The sequence below is a fragment of the Trachemys scripta genome, chromosome 1 (genome assembly GCF_013100865.1).
Source record: "Trachemys scripta elegans isolate TJP31775 chromosome 1, CAS_Tse_1.0, whole genome shotgun sequence".
NCBI lineage: Eukaryota > Metazoa > Chordata > Testudines > Emydidae > Trachemys > Trachemys scripta.
In genome coordinates, this window is record NC_048298.1 from 60557270 (window position 1) to 60573152 (window position 15883).

The 15883-nt window shown below is 43.7% G+C and overlaps 1 protein-coding gene across 5 annotated transcripts in view; it reads left to right on the plus strand.

Moving 5' to 3' along the window:
- TBC1D30 (TBC1 domain family member 30) overlaps nucleotides 1-15883 on the plus strand; it is an 88094-nt gene that overhangs the window by 39104 nt on the left and 33107 nt on the right. For 3 of the 5 annotated variants that reach the window (XM_034770626.1, XM_034770634.1, XM_034770641.1), the window contains 2 exons: nucleotides 12442-12503; nucleotides 12946-13011. In XM_034770626.1, the coding sequence (XP_034626517.1) occupies nucleotides 12442-12503; nucleotides 12946-13011 (128 nt within the window). Of the gene's footprint in view, nucleotides 1-6006; nucleotides 6461-12441; nucleotides 12504-12945; nucleotides 13012-15883 lie in introns of those variants that run through there. The other 2 variants (XM_034770639.1, XM_034770640.1) reach the window with 1 other exon arrangement.

A 15883-nucleotide genomic window follows, 5' to 3' on the forward strand; every position in this document is an offset into this window, starting at 1 on the left:
CTGCTTTTAGCCAGTGCCCAGCAATTAAATGTTCATAGATTTTTAAGGTGTGAAAGGACTTACCATTATTCTCTAGTTTGACCTCCGGCATAACGTGGGCCATGGAATTTCATCCAGTAATTTTTCAGTGTTTTCTCTCCTACATTCTATTTGTCTTGACTATTTAGATGTAATCCCCTCAGAGCAGATGCTGTCTCTCACTATGTGTTTGTACAGTGCCTAGCACAATGAGGCCCTGATCTTGGTTGGGGCTTTTAGATGCTACTATAATATAAAGAATAGGAAATTTATTCTTCCCTACCGTGTAAGTGAATGCTATCAAGCCCAATACTTACTTGGACAGCTTTCTAAAAGATGTACAAATCTCTATGTAAAATTATATGAATTTACCAATTTCCTTGGTTCCAATGGTTAATTGCCGCCATATTAAAAAGTTCCATCTTATTTCCAATTTGAATTTTTCTAACTTCAACTTCCAGACACTGGATCTTGCTATGCCTTTGGCCATTAGATTTAAGAACTCCTAATATCAGATATTTTCTCTCTGTGTGGTATTTATAGGTGTTTTCATCAGATGTTTAAATGTGGGAGAGATTCTAAGTCAGGGGTAGGCAACCTATGGCACGCATGCCTATTTTCAGTGGCACTCACGCTGCCTGGGTCCTGGTCACTGGTCCGGAGGGCTCTGCATTTTAATTTAATTTTTAAAATGTTTAAGAAGCTTCATTTAAAACCTTATTTACTTTACATACAACAATAGTTTAGTTATATATTATAGACCTTATAGAAAGAGACCTTCTAAAAACGTTAAAATGTATTACTGGCACGCAAAACTTTAAATTAGAGTGAATAAATGAAGACTCGGCACACCACTTCTGAAAGGTTGCCGACCACTGTTCTAAGTGCTGGTCTTCTAACCCAGAAATTGCCAAATAAAGATTAAGGGGTATATTTTTCTGAGTAGTTTCACCACCAGTGGGATCCAAAAGCATTGATAGGCGAGTCTCCCTCTCCTCCAAAGTTTTGTTACTTATCCCCTCACTGGGATGCTGCAGTGTGTGTGCAAAGCAGCAAAGTCTCAGAAACACAGGAAATCTGTATGCCTTGGTGTGGAGCAGGCCAGCAGATTATATGCTCTATTGCAGAAGTGTACCAGGTTCAAAGTGTCTGCAACCACAAGGATCCTGATTAAGGCTAAGATTTAGTCACAGGTATTTTTGGTAACAGTCATGGACAGGTCACGGGCAATAAATAAAATAAAAATTTCCAGTCCCTGACCTGTCCATGATTGTTACCAAAAATACCCCTGACTAAATCTCTGCTTCTGCCGCCCTGCTGCTCCAGGGGTCCCTGGCTTGGGGGGGGGGGCTCTGCTCCATTGCTGGGGGTTGACTGCCCCAGCCATTGCTCCTGGGGACTGCTCTCTGGATGGCCTCTAGGCATCCCTGGGGCCACTGCTCTATTGCCCCAGGACCACTGCGGCTCAGGTGGACCCTAGGGCGCCCCCAGGACCACTGCTTGGGCACTCTCCGGATCTAGCTGCACTGGCTGCTGCTCAAGCGGTTCCCGGAACCAGCAGCCAGTGCAACTGGCCCTGGGGGACCACCCGAGACCACTGCTCGGGCACTCCCCGGGTCCGCCCCCAGGACTGCTGCTTGGGCACTGCGCAGGACCAGCGGCAGCAGCCACTGTTCGGGTGGTCCCAGGGGCCTCCCGAGCAGCAGCTGGAGTGGCTGGTACACTCCAGCAGTGGCTGGTATGGCTGGCCACGGGGCGCCCGAGCAGCTGACGCCAGGGTCAGCTGCTCAGGTGGCCTTGGAGTCAGCCACACCAGCTGCTGCGGAAGTTACGGAGGTTGCGGAAAGTCACAGAATCTGTGATTTCTCCGACCTCCATGAGAGAATCGCAGCCTTAATCCTGATCAGGGAACAGTAAAGAGCAGGCCTAGCCACTGGGAAGTAAGAAGCTTTGCCTGGTGTGTGGGAAAGGGACCAGTGCCATCTACTCCTGTAGAATCTAAGCTTCATTTAAAATACATTTTATGCTTGGCGAGAGGCTTAACTGAATCACTATAATGCATTTTGTTTACTGGTCCACCGAGTCATCAAACCCATTAAGTATGACTATTCTTCATCTTAGCTGTCTGCTGCCTAGGGCTAAAGGCTGCTGTTGTATTTCTCTGGGGAGCAGGGAAGAGAAGTGGGCTGGCAGACATTAGTGGAATGGCTTCCTCATCCTTAGAAGTGGCCAAGTCCTGAGCCACAGAATACATGCCCTGTTTTGGTCCCAGTCTTCATGGAGGCCAACTTCCCATGGTTGTTAGTGACAGACCCAGAGAATAAATATGAGTTAAAATGACACTGTCTGAGTTAGTTGGCAAAATGATTGACTAGCCTAGAAAAATTAAATATTGATACTTTTAGGGGATGCAGTTTGTAATTGTTTGAAAAATGAACGTTACGTATATATATTTTCAGTTTTATAGGGCGACTAATTCCCCCTACAGATTAGCCAGGCTATCCGCCCAAGCCAGGTCCCATAAATTTTGGCCAAGGATGTCCTAGTAATACTAAATGGTCTTTAATTTACCTACTTTGGAAGGATGAAAGACTGACCCTGATATGATGTTCCAGGGATAGTAGGAGGAAAGGAAGCAAGTGAGAGATTTTTAGTTATTTCTATTTTTGAAAAAAGCAACAGAGAGTCCTGTGGCACCTTTAAGACTAACAGATGTATTGGAGCATAAGCTTTCGTGGGTGAACGCCCACTTGGCATTCACCCACGAAAGCTTATGCTCCAATACATCTATTAGTCTTAAAGATGCCACAGGACTCTCAGTCTGGATCTGTAAAAAGCAACAAACACGGCTACCCCTCTGATACTTCTATTTTTGAGACACTCCTAGCGGTACCATCTCTGTGGTATCTGAGTTGCTAGTTAGAGTGATAAATTTAAGACCTGATAGTTTGACCATTAAATCATCTCCTCCGGCTGGCACTGAAATAAAAAGCAACTCTGAGTCATCGATTATATCGGTAAGCAAGGGTCACCTTTTAAAAAGAACTGCCAATGTATACATTTAATTACCTGCTAAATGTATAAGCTTGTAGCACAGATGTAGCATTCTTTTAAATACAAAACCAAACAATTTAAAGGAACATGATGAAAAATCACTTCTCTGAAATTTTAATAGTAACACCTAGAATGACTAGACTGAAAATTTAGAAAAATATCCGTTGTTTTAGTTTGTTTGCTTTGACAGCATTTTATGTATAATTGGCTTCACTTTTTAACTACATTGTGGTATGCAGTGGTGTTGTAGCTGTGTCGGTCCTGGGATATTTACACCTGAGGGAATTCTGCATCACTGCGCATGTGCAGAATTCATGTCCCCCCTCAGATTTCTTTGCTTCCCTGCAGAAAAATGACTTCTGATGGGGAATCAAAGGGAAGCTGCAAGAGCAGTCATGCGCCTCTCCCTGACAGCACAGGTTGGTTTGGGCACCCAGAGCAGTCAGTAGAGACGTAAATCATCGCCCGAGGTGGGGGGATGGTGCAGTCTTGGATGTGGGTGAGAGAGAGAAACTCTGTCCCTCTCATTTGCTGGCTTGGCAGCATGCTTGGCATGGAGGAGCAGGGCTTCAGGGTGTTTCTGAGGAGGTAGGTGTGGGACAGGCACTGTCCCCTCAGGAAGAGCAGAATGTAGCAGCCTGCCTGCTTAGTGAATTGTTCCCTTTTTTTTTTTTTGTGTGTGAATTCCCTCAGGAGTATAAAACAGGTGTAAAAGTTTTAAGGCTCCTTTACATTGCCAGAGTGGTGTAAAGGACAGTATGGCCTTATAAATTCTTATGGTGCTTTAGTGATTAGAACTGGTCTAAATTTTTGGACTGAAATAATTTCCTATCAGAATGTGCTCCATGAACTGTTTGCTATTGACCTTTCTGGAGATGGTCAGTAGCCAATATAAATTATGAGTTTGATGGGGGGGGGTGGTAGGGCCGGCAGGCTCCCTACCTGGCTCCGCATCTCTCCCCTCCCCCCTCAGCAGCAGAGTTTGGTTGTGGGAAGGAGCAAGGGCTTGGGGCACGGGACGGGGTGAGGCGGCTCTAGGCGGCGCTTACTGGGAGGGCTCCCCAGAAACTGCGACATCCCCCTCACTCAGCTGCTAGGCAGAGGCGTGGCCAGGCAGCTCTGTGTGCTGTCTCCGCCCAGAGCGCTGGCTTTGTAGCTCCCATTGGCAAACTCGCAGCCTTACCTATAAGGTAACACGGAGCATATGGCTGCATATATTTGTTGACTAATAACTGGAAATAGATGGTCAAACCTCGTTATATTACTGTTAGGCAAGGGGGGTTGGGAATTTCCTTCAATGCTCCCCACTCCCATTCTCCATCCATTGTATTGCCATTTAACTAAATTACCGAAATAATTGAAACCAGAGGGATTTTGTGTTATTTTGACAAATAAAATAGGCAGAATTTTATAATATTGTAGAATATCTGCAGAATTTTTATGTTTTTGGCACAGAATTCGCCCAGGAGTAGATATTAGCGAAACAAAGTGGGTGAGGTAATATCTTTTATTGGACTAACTTCTGTTGGTGAGGGAGACTAGATTTTGAGCTTACACAGAGCTCTTCTTCAGGTCTGGGAAGAACTGAAGAAGACCTCTATGTATGCTCAAAAGCTTATCCTTTCTTACCAACAGAAGTTGGTCCACTGCAAGATATTATCTCACCCACCTTGTGTGTTTAACTGGTGTCAGTTTGCCTGTTGTTTGTATGTCTTTCACAAAGAAACAAGGGAGATAAAAATGTATTTTAAAAAATAGCAAACTTAAGTTTTTCAACAAGAAAAATTGGCAGGTGCAATCAGAAGCAGGTGTTAGTATCTGGAACGACTTGTAACTCAATTTTTGAGATTGACTCAATTAAACTGACATAAATCCGTTAACTTTTCACTGAATAATAGAACAGCAAGAATTGTAAAAACTACCCTTGTTTGAAGTGCTTTTTCCCTGTACATTATATCAAAATCTGGTTTGAAGTGAAATTCTGTAGTTACTCCTTATGTGTGTAACAAACCCTCTTAAAATGTTGTTGGAAATAGCTAAATTTTCAAATTTAAATTTTAACAACTCTTACAGGGTAGAGTACAGTTTTTGAATTTAGCATATGATGTATCACTGTAGTAGTAAACTTTGTTCCAATTCAGATACACGGAGGTTGCTATTATAAAGATGATCTTCTCCCTGAAACAAAATATCTGTGTTAAACATAGAAAGGCAAAGAAATGGAGCTGAGCCTTTTCAAGCTGACATTCTGGGCATGTTCCCTACCTCCGGGGTTGGACTGCAGTACTTGGTGTCAGACTGTCTTAGTGAAAGGAGTAATCTGTAGTATCCTTCTTCCTCTCATTGCTTCAGGGTATTGCAGCACATATGGGCCTCTTTCTCAGGAGGGTTGTCATCAGTGGGTGATGATACAGTACATACCATATGTGTTTCTATGCATTTAGGTTGGAATTTAATGCTGAGAGTGATTTTAAAACACATTCTAATCTGGGCTTGTAAGGGTGTAACTGCTATTAATCCTTTGCAGAAATATCAGTCTTGACCATTGTTGAAAAATAATAGGCATATAGGTTCTTCGACATGTCATTATGGCTTGTGCTGGCTTATCTGTTTACAAAGCAGAGACAGTAGCAGCTGCTTTCCTGCACTATTAAAGTGCTGTATGCATAGCACACAGAATGTACCCAAGTGTTTAGTGGCGCTGCTCCTCCCAACCCTTCCTGTGTTGCGGTGACAAGCTCTTTGATAGATGCTGAAATCCAGTTACTCTTGAGATTCATTTTATTTTTAAACCAAGCTCCTGCTTCCTTTAGATTGCTGCCTGCTTGTTCCCAGGTGGTGCTGGAGGAGGCGGAGGGAACTCTGCTGGGTTTTCAGTCAGTGATGCTGGGAGGGATTGTGGGCGGACTCCGCTTCCCCCCCCCCCTTCTCTTCGGCACCTCGATTTTGCTGTCTCTGCACTGCAGATGTCTTCCAGCAATGAGAGCTTCTGCAACATACTCCAACGTCTTGCACCCTGTCTCGGTATAGTGCCTCGCAGACCCGCCCGCCTGCTGCCCTAACGCCTTGTGTGGGAGAGATTTCGGCCTCAGAGGAAAGCCTTGCAAAGCTGTAAATAAAGCAGAACTCCAGCTGAATTTGCGTCACGGGGGGAGCTGGGCTGCACCTGCCGGGGAGAGGCCGCTGCTGGCACAGCGTGGATGGTTTGTCTCAGCCCCGTGGGCACCCATGAGACAGGACAAGCTGACGGGCTCCCTGAGACGTGGGGGAAGATGTTTAAAGAGGCAAAACACAGGTGGCGGCGTGGGCACCATCCTGAGCAATGTGTTGAAGAAGAGGAGCTGTATTTCCAGGACGGCTCCTCGCCTGCTCTGCACCTTGGAGCCAGGTAGCGTGGGCGTGAGCAAGGGGCGGGCGAAGGACCTCGGAGGGCTTTGCTCCCCGGGCCCCTCCGCTGGCCCGGCCGGCCTGGGCTTGGGTTTAAAAGTGGCGCTGCTGTGCCGCGGCTGCTTCCCTAATGCTCTTAGCCGGGCTTACCCCGGCCGGGGAGCGGTGTGGGGCGGCGGAGAGGAGCGCGGGCGGCCGCTGCCCGTCACGGACACGCGCTTCTCCCGGGCGGGGAGCAGGACGGAGATGAAATCCCTGGGTAGGCGCCGCTCGCGGGGCTGGGGGGGGAATGGGACCGGAGGTGTCTCGGGCGTGTCCGCCAAGGACGTGCCCAAGGCAAATGGCCGCTCCCTGTCAGCCGCAGCCTCTCCAGCGCCGTGCTGCAGGGCTGTGCCGGGAGAGGCGGCGGCCCCTTGCCGGGATGCAGCGATTGCCCTCGGCATCTGCATGAAAATCCTCCTCGTGCCGCTTGCGTCGGGCTGCCGAGAGGGCACTGTCCCTTCCCCGCCCTCTCAGTGTAAAGCCCCAGGCGCGGGCTCTGGGCAGCGGACACGCAGCTCCTGCCCTGCTGCGGGCTCGCGCCGGGCGGCCTGTTACACGCCAGCGAATCGCCGTGTCCTGCCGAGGCTGCTCGGCGGGGCGGGGGTGAGGCCAGGCCGGGTCCTGCCCGCACTGTCAGCGCTTTGCCGCTGAATGAGAGTCCTCATCTCTGTGCGGAATGGCTGAGGGCACTTCGCCATCCCTGCGTGACAGGCCCTGGCGGGCAACCCAGTAGGACAGGGAGAAACACTACGTATGAACGTGGCTCTCGGAGGTGCCTTTGGAGCCCTGGGGCCATGGCAGCTGGGGTGGTACCTGAGGACTGGCCTCACCGCCTAGGAGCAGTGGCAGGACCCACTGGCCAATGAGCCCTCCCAGAACGGAAGATCGCCACTCCTCTCTCGGGAGTGGATGGGTGGAAGCAGCCCCACCAGCAATGATGTGCAGTCTATCGGGAGGCCTGCCCCAGTGGGACAGGCCACCCGCAGTTCTGCTTGCTCATTTCCCGACCGTCTCTGGGAATGGTTCTTGGCCCAGCTGGCCTGCCCTTGCTCTTCTCCAATCTGGCTTGTGCCTGCTCTCCCTCCCCCTAGCCTTTTCTTTCTTCTTTGCGTTGCACTGCTTTGCTACCCCCTTTCCCTCTTTGTGAAAGCAGTTCAGCCACACTGTAGCTGGGTGGGTCTTTTTGCATCACTCACCCTCATTTGTATGGCAGAGCTCCCTGCAGTTGAGCAATCTCTTCTTCTCCCTCCCTTCCACTTTCTGTACCACTCAGCCATGCTCTCAGAGCCCTACTCTTCACATTTCCCCACCATTACTGGGAGCACTTGACCTGGGGAAATTCCCTTGGCCTATCCGCTCTTTGAAGAAGTATATTGTCTAAATATACAAAGAAGATGGGTTTTCTTAAAGGGGCAGTCATCAATTTTGCATTTTTTTTTCTTAGAAACTACTTCAGTTTCAAATAGAGTGAAACCTTTATTATGTGGCTGCTCAGGGGACCAGCAAAATGAGGTCTCTTAAGAAGGTGGCCTTTAACAAAGGTGGATCTGCAGCTTACTAGAAAGCCAAGTGGACTCAGTTATTTGATTCCAAAATTTATAAAACACTGAAAATATAAATATTTACATCATTTTATTTTTATAAAATACTAGAAATACATATATTTAATAATAGATGTTTAATGTATAAACAACCATTTGTAGCTGAGACATTAATTTGTCTGCAGGTTATCATGAGCATAAAGGAAGTAAAACTGTAACATAATTCTTTTTAAATAATGTCTCATGAATGAGTATTAAAATTTAAAGCAATACACAGCACTATGCAAAGTGCAGTTTCCCATTGTGTGTATACAATGTGCCTTATGAGCACTCAAGTGCAAAGTGAGTAAGCTGATAATTTAAGCAAGATTTCTTCTGTATTTGAGAGCAATTCTGGGTGGTCTCTGGTTATGTTGGAGAAGTGGTTGTTTAATATATTTACATAATAAAGTTCTTGTGGATAGCCTGTTTCTTAGGGCTGCTGGTTACCAAAAATAGGGTTCTTTAACACAGACTTCATTGCATTCTTTTTAATATTTCCCAGGGTCCCAACTGCTCTGTGGGTCCTTCCCCCAGCTGACACCAGCTCATGCAGTAGCCTCCTAATATTGGAGACACTGCCATTATTCTGTCAAGCTTTATAGATAAATTGCACAGAGATTCCTGCCTGCAGCTGTGACACCCATCCTTCATCCTCAGGAAAAGGGTAGAGGAGCTGATACCAGAAGCACATCACCGTCTCACATCCAGCAGTGGATTAAGTGGTGGTGTGGGGTTTCTGTAGTCCCAAAGTGAGCTGCTAGCAGGAAGCACAGTGATGCCATAGCTGGGGTTACCTGCTACCACATCATCATCCTGGAGATCAGGGAGGATTTGAACATTTTGTGCCTCATTGTTGAATAAACTTAAGGGGTCTCATTCTGGCTTTGTTTGTATCTGCTGATATCCATATGTGTTGGGAAGCCTCTGGGGGCCAGTTTCATTGCATACTTCATTATGTCCTGGTGTGCCTGGTGGTTGCTAGGGTAGTGGATTGCACGGAGGATTGCTCTGGACACTGCTTTCACTATCCCTTACATGGGTGAATATAAGTTATAAAACAAGTTGTGGGACAAAACTGCATGGCTTTTTTTGTTTTTGAACCAACAATTAGACTGAAGTTTGCATCCCTAAATTTTGAGAGCCCAGTTGCTGTAGGGCTTTCCCTCCTTTGTTTAGGACACCACATCAGTTTCTGGTTAGGTACAGCCTAGGCATTGATACCAGCATTGCTCACTTTCAGTCACTGTCAATGGAAGAGGTTTCAGCAGCTGCTCTGAAGGTACAGTCAGAGCCTGTGGTGATTGGATTGGAAATGTTTGGGTGGGTTAGAGCTAGTTGACTAATCCATGCCGCCAAGAACATGAGGGTCATAGCATACAACCTTCCTGTGCATCCTTCCTTTGGAGCTACTGAAGAGTTCCCAAACTTTTGGTGCAATATGCCTGTCCCCGTGAAGTAGTTCATTGCTGAAATTGAGGAATGGGGTTTTGATTATTCCACCAAGACTTCTTACTTGGCTACCATATCTTTCTGTACTCAAGTAGCTAATGACCCTGATGATGCTCATGAGACAGAAAATGGAGGGCTGTACTAGGTTTTGGGACTCCTGAAAGGATGGATATCATTCCAGTAATATTCCACTGTTAGGACATGTGGCAGCAGCTTTCCTCTGGTTGACTAACTTGGATGGGGGGGAAGGGGAGAAGGGGAGATTCTCCTATGTCAAATGGCTTCTCTACAGCAATTTTTGGTGTGCTGTGGATTAGTAAGCGGATTGCTAGGGTTCCTGGTAGGCCTCATTCTGGCACTCACCTTGGAGATGATGCCTCTTCTATGCCTCCATATTTTGATCTGTGGCTCTTTTATATAAGGCAAAACAATATGGTAAGGAGTTATTAATTAATCTTAGAGAGATGCCCCGATTGGTCTAACTCAGGGTGGCCATGTCAGCGTATTTCCCTGGGCAATCTGCAGACAGCTCTCTCTCTTTTCTGCCTAGTGACATCACACCTTTATTAATTCAATGCCATCATCTGGAAGATATTTATGAGTTGAAATCTGGGAGTCCTTAGATCTCATTTATTCGGAACAAGTCTCCACTGTATCTGCTTCCATGTCTGGGGTCTTTGATCTTGAGGTTCAGACACCAGGTGGATAACATTCTGCCTGTTTTCAAGATTATATTTGTCCAGACACACCCTTCACTATTCCCGGCTGGCTTTGCTAGTGGTGTTTTCCTTATGTAAATTGCAGGAATACAGAGGCCTTGGTATTAGGTGGGTCTTTAAGCTCTGGAAAGCTGGAATGCTCTCTGTATTTGAGTACTAAGTTGAGGGGAAGTGCCTGACTATTCTGGAGGGCTATTGCTTCCATCTACCTTTTGCTGATACCAGAACATGTTACCTTAAGGTGTCATCTGGAGTTACACTTCAACAAAAGTGCAGCTAGCTGTTTGCCTGAATTTACATAAATTGCTGTATTGTTTCCTTATTGTTTCCTGTATTCAGTAATGGACAGTTTAGGGATGAGACATGGTTTTGTTGTACTGACACATGTTTGCAGCAAATGTGATCTGGGCTCCTTTTGCGTGCCGGGGGTGGGAGGTGGATCCTAATAAGTAATTATTGCCAGGTATAAGCGCCAAAATGTTCAAAAAACATCTCCTTTTTTTTAAGATATTGAAAATATGAATGTAGACAAATGCTTTAATATCCCCAAACCCAGTAAGGCTGCTGTTAGCTGAACAGTGCAGATAAAAGCATCCAAATGATAAATTCCCTGATACAATTTTAAAATGGCCAAATCTAGGGTAGAGATTTGTTTGCTATTTTTTTTAAACTTTGCTTTCAGTCTAAACCTTTGTATACCACCTTCTTCCCCCAAGTCATGTTCTAAACACCTCATAATCAGTTTCATATGGAAATACTGTCAAAGCTTAACTACCAAGCATTAGCAAATGGCACTACATTTTTTTCCAAACACACAAGGCCTAATCCAGTAAAATGTGGCATGTTTCTGATGAATTACCTTACATTTAAGGCATTTGGCAGCTTGCAGCACTGAACTCTTTACGTTGATATAAAAAATTATATACAAAGTGTTGATCCATGAATCTGTATTTTAGGAAAGACCACCTTCATATGGAAACATTTTAAATACAAAGCACACATGGTGCCATTAATCAAATGTTACTGGAAAAATGTCTATAAGAGGGGCTTTATTCTTTTGTATGCATTCCTTTGATAACCGTGCAAGAGAATGTGAAGAATGAAATATTGGACTGTTCAGCACCTTGGTTTTGGACAGCGACATTCTGAATGATTGAGGACTAATTTAATCTAACATGCATGACATAAATCAGATTATATGTATTTTTATATATATTATGGTGTGTCCAGATGCCATAATCAGAATCTATTACAGGCCAAACCTGAGATCCTAGTCTCACACCTGAGTTTGCATTTGAAAAATGTGTCATCTATATTAAAAAGATTAATTAACATTAATAGCCAGAAGAAATTCTTAAGTTTAAATGGGAGGACTAGCCAAAGTTAAACAGAATATGGATAAATGATACGATATTAAATATTACATACTGAGCAATATACTGATTTTATTAATGTAACAAAATAAAAATGAGCATCCAGTGTTTTAATATCCATAAATTGAAGCACATGGAAAGAAAAGGTATTTTATATTTTTATAAATAGATATCATGCTTTAAAAATGGAATGATCCCCTGTTCAGTATATTACTGTGGTTTAGCATAAGATACTTTAAGGGTCATGCAGCTCACTGCATACCGAGGAATCCTTACATGGACATTGTACACTGTGCACACATTATGAAAAAGTCAGAGCTCTTTACCTTCCCTGTCTTCTCTGGTGGACTTTTCCATTGCAACAAGTTTTATTTTATTTATATAACATTCCATTACAACAGGTTATTTATTATAAAACCTATGGTAATGGAAAAGTCCACTGGAGAGGAGAGGGAAGGTAAAGAGCTCTAACTTTCTCATAATATGCACACAGTGTTCAGTGCCCATGTAGGGGATTCCTCAGTATGCAGTGATCTTAGCAAAATATGTTATGCTGAACCACAGTAATATACTGAACAGGGGATTATTCCATTTTAAAGTGTTATATGTATACTTTTTAACATACACCTTCAGTTTACTTTGAAAACAGGAATTGATGGAAAAAAGGAATAGAATGCAGTCATTCAGAACTACATACAGTAGTTCAATTTAGAGTTCTGTATTTTCTTTTGACTTAATTTAATTTTTTGCCTTTTCTAAATCGTGATCATGATTGTGGTTTGTCTTTTTTCCCCTTTGTTTTACTATTGTCTCTAGGGGTTGATACAAAGCTGAAGTTTACTCTTGAACCATCTTTAGGTCAAAATGGTTTTCAGCAGGTAATTTCATTTATTTTCACTTGTTTTTAAAAGACTGAAATTTCCTTTTCACTGTACTTGTGTTACTTACAAAACAAAGCAATGCACGTTTCATCTTAATGTGGGTATATTAGTTGCCACTACATAAAGATTTGTTCCAACTAACATTTTGGAAATTGTAATGCAATTTCTTTGTTTTCCCTGACATCTCAGAATTCTCATAATGTCAGTCTTATATTTTTTGTTATATACATAAATTATTAGTCTTATAAGATTATATTTTGCTTTTAATTAGGGTTTATTTATTAACTCTAGGCACTGGTCCATTTTATAGCTAAGCATGTAATTTCTTAAACATGGGAAATAAAATGAATGTTTCTTACCTGCAATATTGCACATATTCACATATTTCTGAATTAAACTGATTCCATATGTTTTCTGTGCTGGATGTTTTTGCTTTTAGTGGTATGATGCTCTCAAAGCAGTGGCCAGACTGCCAACAGGAATACCAAAGGAGTGGAGGAGGAAGGTAGGTAGATCTGTACACTTCACAAGATAATTGCAGTCACATGTGGTTTAGAGACGGTATGAATTTGAGAGTCTTAAGCTTTGTATGCACTGGGGATTTTTGCTGGTTCAAAAATATCAAGGACCAGTCGCTTGCATATCAAGGAACTGCACTGTTGCATAGACAGGCAAAGCTGCTGTTTACACTAGTGGTGTTGCTCATTCTTGAAACTCAGGTAAGCTGTACTAGCGCAGATTTTGGCTTTTACCACTTTACTCCGTCTACACCAAGAGTTTGCGCTGATGAATCTTTCCCAATAGCTGAACATTAATGCCTGAAATCAGGGCAACCCTCCAGGGAAGACAAGCCTTTACGTTTATGAAGTTGAAGTTGATAACTGCTGTCACCAAGGCATAGTGCTGACAAGAATTCCCACATAAACATTTGGTCAGGGAAAGGCAGAGTGCTGGAATAATAGGGGAGCTGAGGGTAAGGAATGATGTGCATTAGAGACTGCTATTAATGTGAAACAGCACTGGGTTAGTGCTGTAGAAATGTACCCACTGGGAATTACATTGAGATCACTAAATCCACCTTAATGCTTCCTTAAATAAGATTTGAAGCCATATCCCCAACATTTAAAACCTTGTGCAATAGACTTTTGTACGGACTAAATGTGGGACATATTCTGGCCTCAGTTTCCTCCAAGCAACCCTACAGAAGGATTAAAACATACGTAATATATATACATGGTTTAATATAACGTTGTGTGTTGGGATCTTTCTCCTTTTCCTTTCTTACTCCCTGTTGGAATTATTATTATTTATGCAGGGTATTACTATGACACTAATTTAACCATAAATTCCTTTATTAAATCCAAAGGCCAAACAATTACTCTAAACATGCCTACAAAGCCTAAATAATAGCAATTTACTCCAGCCAAACAGTAACAAAATATTTATAGGCATATGATCAAGATTCCTTACAAATGGGCTAAGGATGCTTAGACCCATATTGGTCGACTCCCAACATGGTCAGGCAGGTATTAGCAATGAACCCTTAAGAGTTCACTTGTTTGTTAAAGGGTATAAAAAAGTAATGTCACTGCAAATTATCGCACCTTAGCTAAGGCCGTATGAAGTAGTTTCTCATACAACCAATTATTTACTGCACATGTTATTTACTGTTGTTTACAATTATTTACTGCACATGCCCAGTTAACTGTGTTTTATTTCTATTATTTCAACCCAAACCTTAAGTAAGATAAGACGGGTATTTCACAGGGTCACTAGAGGTTTAACACAACAACTCTTCTTTCTCATGATCTCATTCTTTTTGGTCACAGGCTTTGGGCCTATTGCTCCTGCTAATATCCTAACTCGGTTTAAAACCATAGTTCACCTAGGTCTCACTTGAGCCTATAGTCCCGCACTCCCTGTCCCCAACCCAAACCATTTCCTCTTTCAGATTGAGAGAATAAAATAAACAATCATAGGGGTATCATTCCCCCCTAATTCTTTTAATAAGTAATCCATTTGCATCACATTGGAGTCTTTCAGCTGCCATTTTCTTCCCTATTATGAAGTCTTTCTCCCTGCTCCCCTCTAATAACCTGTCTGCTATTGCTCCGTCACTTGTTCTGTGAAGCTTTGCAAAGAGTGACACAATGTACAGACTCTTTTTCCTCCCCCTCATCAAGACCATATCTGTGCTGTTGCTCATGCACTCATTGTTTAGCTAGCCAGAGGAGCAAGTGGAATGAAACTGGCATTGCCTCCCCCACACTCTTTCACATTTCTGCTGAACTAGGAAGAAGCATTCTATATGGCTGCAGCCCAGGGAGAGATCCTCCTCAGCTGGTAGGGGTGGGTAGGGGCAGGGCAAAGGTTTAACTTTCTCCAGCACAGGTGGAGGACAGTATCCGTGCTGCTCCTTTTGTACAGGACACTTTTCCTCTTGACCCAGCAGAAATGGAGTATGAAAACAGCAAGCATTACTGGAGTTTCATTTTACTGCTCTCCCTACCAGCAAATGCTGTGTGGCGGTGCAGCAGCAGCACAAGTCGTTCCTCTGCACAAGAGACCTGTACTGTGTGGGAAAGGGGAAATGCAGGAAATCTATGATTCTGCAAGTTGTAGGTGACTATTTAACTGTTTATTACTGTGGGAAGTGTGCGAATGGCTTTTCTCATTTAGAATATGTAGATCAACTCCCCTTCCCTTTCACCATTTCTTCCACCCTCCTGCAAAGCAATCCTTTGTCATTATTAACCATTGTTATGTTGTGGCCTACCACCCTGCCTTGAATTAGGTAAAATTATATACCAATGCTCTTTACTAAATTGTTATCTGTTAGCCTATTAATAATCGACAAAAAGTCTATTTGGAGTGGGAGTTCAAAACTTACTTAGCAAATAGGTTCTGAATCTGCATTGTACCTGTGTGCTCTTCTGATATGTGCCACCATTTTAAGCACTGATTTTATTTTCCTAGTGTGGATGTAGAAATCTCCCCTTTAAAGATGGGCTCATCCAGTTATCATTTAGAGATAATGACATTTGCCATGATATCCCTATCTCTAAGGTTCCTTGTATCTTTGTTTAAAGTCCAGCATTTCTTTACGGAATCCAATATTTTCCGCCTAACTTCATAGTTAGCCTAGTTAGCCTGAATACTAGCCTAGAGTCACAGATGCGCCTCAGAGCATAAGAACATAACATAAGAACATAAGAAAGGCCGTACCGGGTCAGACCAAAGGTCCATCTAGCCCAGTATCCTGTCTACCGACAGTGGCCAATGCCAGGTGCCCCAGAGGGAGTGAACCTAACAGGCAATGATCAAGTGATCTCTCTCCTGCCATCCATCTCCATCCTCTGACAGACAGAGGCTAGGGA